At 37.6% G+C, this 5338-nt stretch overlaps 2 protein-coding genes across 4 annotated transcripts in view; one reads left to right on the forward strand and one right to left on the reverse strand.

The window, feature by feature from the left end:
- LOC106812660 (phosphoserine phosphatase-like) overlaps nt 1-709 on the reverse strand; it is a 12310-nt gene extending 11601 nt beyond the window's left edge. Inside the window, exon 1 of one of the 2 annotated variants that reach the window (XM_014816584.1) lies at nt 425-709. In XM_014816584.1, the coding sequence (XP_014672070.1) occupies nt 425-564 (140 nt within the window). In that variant the 5' untranslated portion in view covers nt 565-709. The remainder of the gene's footprint in view (nt 1-424) is intronic. The other variant, XM_014816583.1, reaches the window with a different exon arrangement.
- LOC106812661 (plasminogen receptor (KT)-like) overlaps nt 1-4624 on the forward strand; it is a 5891-nt gene extending 1267 nt beyond the window's left edge. The window contains exons 1-5 of one of the 2 annotated variants that reach the window (XM_014816587.1): nt 857-912; nt 1031-1250; nt 1634-1764; nt 2446-2555; nt 2805-4624. In XM_014816587.1, coding sequence (XP_014672073.1) covers nt 1170-1250; nt 1634-1764; nt 2446-2555; nt 2805-2947 — 465 coding nt within the window. In that variant the 5' untranslated portion in view covers nt 857-912; nt 1031-1169 and the 3' untranslated portion in view covers nt 2948-4624. Of the gene's footprint in view, nt 1-856; nt 913-1030; nt 1251-1633; nt 1765-2445; nt 2556-2804 lie in introns of those variants that run through there. The other variant, XM_014816588.1, reaches the window with a different exon arrangement.
- Nucleotides 4625-5338: the final 714 nt, after the last annotated feature.

The following is a 5338-nucleotide window of genomic DNA, read 5'->3' on the forward strand; positions in this document are numbered from 1 at the left end:
CCCTATCCTCTTGGGTTTGGGTTACATTATTGTATCTAGGAACTGGTAACTGCTTTGCCTAGTTACTAGTTCCTTATTCGCAGAGGGAACTGGGAACTGGTAACTGCTTTGCCTAGTTACTAGTTTCTTATTCGAATAAGGAACTGGGAACTGGGAACTAGGAGCTAACTTCACTGACCCATTAAATTAGGTATCTGGTAACAAATCCGTGTGGGTATAGACGATTTGTTATACAGTAAGTACAGTTGTATGCAGTAAAATCCTAGAGTCTACTATCCCTTTAAATTAATAATTGCATCGAAAGGTTGGGTTGCAAGTGACAGTGTCAGGGGTAGGTTGCATAGTTTGTTTTACGAAGATACAGAAAGAATATCATAGTGCCATATGGCATGATAGAATGCGGTCTGCTTGGCAGTGTACTTACAGCTGTGCAATTTCTTTACCGCATCCTAAATATGTAGCAAATGCATCTATAACCTCATCAATACAAACGGTCGAATCGACATCAAAACAGATAGCATCGCAACAACACAACAGACGTTTTGTGTCCATCTCGGTGGCCATCTCCGATGATCTCGCTTTAGCAAACAGAACTAGAAATTAAACCTCTACTATATTGCCAATGGCATTATTGGTCCATTTATACACTTTACGACACGTTTACGTTGACTTGTTGGCAGCTTGTTGGTGTCAGGTAAATATCGGCAGCGGACTTAATTTTGATACGCCCATAGATGGCGCTGCGTAAACACAAACTATAGACTGGTACTCGCTCCCACCTCGATTACTCGATAGGTGACTAATCGAGTAACTAAGCCGAGAGGTAGGAGCGAGTACCAGTCTACACAAACAACAACACGATATAAACTCTCACACCAACGAAACACCGGTTTCACTGTCTCTGTGACTGTGGTAAGTTTTCAATAACAGGGAATTTAAATTTAGCCTACAGTGTACTGCAGAATGATTTAAAGAAATTCTATAGTAATCTAAATAATCATTTCTTTATTTCTAAATTCTATTTACACAGAAGTCTGAGAAGAGTAAGAAGAGCAAAAACGAAGAACACAACCCCGGCCCTGGTTAACTTGGTGTAATAGGGGTTTGGAACCTCAGGCACAGGCAGCTACAACCTACCCAAGCGACGATATCAGCTAGTAGTAGTAAAGATGGGGTCGATTGTTGGCAAAGCAATGGACGATAACATTAAGAAGCAACAAGAATTTATGCTTGCCACTCAGCGTCTTGCGGTGATTAAAGAATTTGTGAAAACTATGTGGTTGTGCTCTCATGTCAAAGTCACAAGAGTGTTCTGAAAAATTATCTGTCTATACAATATTTGCTATTTCCAATAGTTATAATTAGTAGTAGATAGTAGCAAAACATAAAGGTCACATAGGATATGGTAGCTTTGCACATAGCTCTAGTACTATAGCCCGCGGATCGCTGCCGCTGCGGCAGCGATCCGCGGGCTATAGTACTAGAGCTACTTTGCACACAGCACTGCCGACAGCAGGGTGGGCAGGAAGATATATCTTTGATCCTTGATCGAAGCTCTTCTGAGCCGTATTGTTCTTTTTGTATGGTATATACCTATATGATATAAATAACGATTAATTTTTTGTTTTTGTAGATGGAGCGCCAAATCCAGATGCAGAATCAAATGAGGGAGCGAATGATGGCAATGCAGATTGCCAAATCACGAGAGTTCTTCTGGTGGTGGGCAGCCTTTTATAGTTTGGCCGCCCCTGCAATGATGATCGGGTGGGTATTAGTATTACGGATATTCATGACTGGTGGGTATATCAACCATCCCGGTGTGTCTTGGATCCGAATCTGGATTGTTTTTAGCACTCGCACTAACTAGCAGTATACTGTATAGTTAGGAAGATGAAGTCTCATCTATTATAGAGTTATTCCTCAAGCATTATGCTAAGCCAGCCTTTTTGCTGACATTGAGAATGGTTACTGCCAGTGTATTTTATAGCCATGGTTCCTTTACGTCCTTATTATTCGAAGGCGAGCCCACCAATTTACGTTGTTATCTGCACCATCATGGAGTCGGCCTTTAATGTTGAGAGGCCCAGTTCTAACCCTTGAGAACATTGCCATGGGTAGAGTTTGAAACTCGAAGCCCTCAAATTTAAAGGTGAACACAGTAACCACTAGACCACTGTGGCTTTATCAAATATAGTTGTACTGTTATGGCAATGGGTTGTAATGGACTGTGTAAATTGTTATGTTATAGAACAAAGACAATCATACTGTGTACAATTGCAATTAGTACACTTACTGTGACCGTTTTCTTTAACTATTTCGTGTTTTATTACATCACACCTGCGATTGGCCCATAATGATGTAATAGGTTGAAGTCTAACAACCCATAATCTCGGTGCAAACACTTTTTTTCCGACTTTATATTCTAGTTTTCATTTGGAATTTTAGTGCAAAGCGCCAAGGAAACCACGCGATAGCTGTACCATTAGTTCCCCTGACATTTGTTGTTGGCTATTTAGCAGACATGGCATATGGCAACAAACTTGAAAGGATACGACGTGAGTACAAAGAAAATGTGCCGAGCCAATATCCATCATCAATGTTACATGTATTCACACATCATACTATAGTGCCCACCATGCGTGCAAAAACACTGTGATAATGTCATCTTTAGGTGCTATATTTATCTTCAAATCATATTGAATAGAGAACGCTGATGTGTAGCATTAACTATGCATAAATATTGAAAAGTAATGCTGCAGTAAATTTAAATGCAATGCATTAATTAGTATTTGTTTGTAATGTAGATGAAGCAGAGATAATTCTTCAGGATACTCCGGATATGTTGACACTACCCAGCGGTACGCCGACATATAACACCATAGAGAGAGCGAGACTCGCACAGAAGGATGCTCAAGAGTTGGAGTCGAAGAACGAGCTTTTCCTTTAAGACTAATGAAGCTTTCATAGTTGACCTAATGCTGGAATTGGACACATCATTAACAAATAAGTCAATTTATTATTCCTCGAACTATCAGACAAATATTTGGCGTTACAATTGGGACTTCAGTATTTTTCATATGAATGGTTTTGATCAGTTTCATGTTGGAGTTTCTTAGCCAAAAATGGAAGAAATTGTTGATCCAAGCAGTTAATTTTTATTTAATGAATAACTGGAATTATTGTCTGAGATCTGTTCAGGTCTGTGCTTCCATTCTCGTCTATCTCCTTAATGGACCCTAGCTAGTATTCTAGAGTTGTTCTAGGCTAGTGTGCTCAACTAATTATATCAGTGTTAACTCTGTTGTGTACCGAATTAATTACAGCTAGTGCTGTTGACAGTGTTACTGTGGGCTTGAACTGAAGTTGCATAAAATTTGCACCTGAGATACTCAATGAAAGCACCACCATTACTTTAGCTTGTTAATACCTATAATATCTAGTATGCACAAAATGTCTTGTTACTTTTATAACAAAGATGGGTGTTACTATTTTATTTGTATTCGATCTTAAAATTAGCTCAATTTATTCTGCTGCACTGATCACAGAGAACCTACAAAGTATATCAGCAGGAATACGTCTAGCTATAGTTACTATTAGCAGTCGTGTATGTATTTTTACTAGTCACCTTTAGTATTTGTGGAAACAATACGTGTGCCTATAAGTGTTACATCTATCTAATCTATCTATCTAACAAACATGTAGGAAAGAAATATTAGATATTACATGATGTGTATAGAATAGAATGTCAGGTGTCAGATGTGTATAGTAACATATTCACACATTTGATTAAAATGTGTGATCAGTTGGAAACATTGTTTCATGTACTATATTGAAGCACCATGTGTGTAAACTAATAGATCAAAGGTGGCTGTAGTAAGATCAGGAGTAAACTTTAACTTCCAAATTACTATTTAGTTATTTGAAAAGGACTTGGACCACTTTCACTCCTGCTACCTTTGATCAGTGACAGCAAGATCTGTCACTAATCATTGCTGTGAGTGACGAATTGTGTCAACAAGTTTAGTAACTTGTCTGCCATACTACACTACACATGAATTTAGTACAGTAACAAACAAATGTTAGACTGAAGACTAATACAGGGTCCCCACAGCCTTTGAAAGTTCTTGAATTTTGTCCTTTGTCATTGAAAGTCCTTAATTTTTCCCTTTGTTATTGAAAGTCCTTGGAAATAGGTCTAAGTCCTTATTTTATGTCTAATGTCCTGGAGTTTTACATTTTTGACCTAAAATAAAAAGTAAATCTTCATTGCTGGTTATCTAACTGACCCTTAAGTCTTCGATAAAAAATTCACATGTCATTGTCTACTAATGTACTCTACCAAAGTAGTTTGTTTTGTCTCTAATTTTCACGTGCAGATGGTGTAGCGGTCTAGACTACAAGTTCGTCATTTTAATATTTATTTATTCCTCCGTGTTCATATTTTCCTACACAATTGTGTCAATTTGTGTGTAATTTGTGTGTAGGAAAATACACTGATCTATAAATAAAAAATTATAATAGTCAGCATATAGAATTACGATCCCTACCCATGCACCCATGACTAAAAAGGGTAAATAAACTAGTTTTAGCAGATACTGTTCTGTGAATTTTGGATTAAATTTAATATTATTTGTTATTTGTTATTATTTGTAAAGATTTGGGACAAGGGCATTATGGCCCTTTCTTCCATGGGTTGGAGGCTGAAGAAGATCTTTAATTTCACCAGACCAGCTCGATCCGCAAGTACTATTAGAAAGAAATTTATGAAGAAAGGATTGCTCTCATTGAATTAGGGTGGGGGTATATATGATGACTTAATTATATATTATATATGATATGATGTCTTTGAAATGTCCTTGAAGTCTTTGAAAAAATCATTCACATTTGTGGGAACCATGTAGGCCTACTGAGTACCTAGCAGCAATAATGTACCATATAGAATCAACCATCACGAAAAAAAATCAAGAAAAAAAACAATACCTTTTCATTCAATATCTAGTATTCTATCTATTTCTATCTATCTATAATAACTGATATGTCTATCTATTTATATGGTACTTTAATCTATATCCTATCAGGTCATATTCTCTCGGGAATAAGCTAGTGATCCCCCTCTCCCAAATGGTATCGCCTACGACCTCGTTAGCATTGAATTTTAATCAAGCAAATGGCTGGTTTTCAGCCTCAACGTTCACACACCCCCTCACCCCAAAGCACAAAATATGAGTATATGAGAGAGAGAGAGAGAGAGAGAGAGAGAGAGAGAGAGAGAGAGAGAGAGAGAGAGAGAGAGAGAGAGAGAGAGAGAGAGAGAGAGAGAGAGAGAGAGAGAGAGTAG

Source organism: Priapulus caudatus, unplaced genomic scaffold (genome assembly GCF_000485595.1).
Source record: "Priapulus caudatus unplaced genomic scaffold, Priapulus_caudatus-5.0.1 Scaffold671, whole genome shotgun sequence".
Lineage (NCBI taxonomy): Eukaryota > Metazoa > Priapulida > Priapulimorpha > Priapulimorphida > Priapulidae > Priapulus > Priapulus caudatus.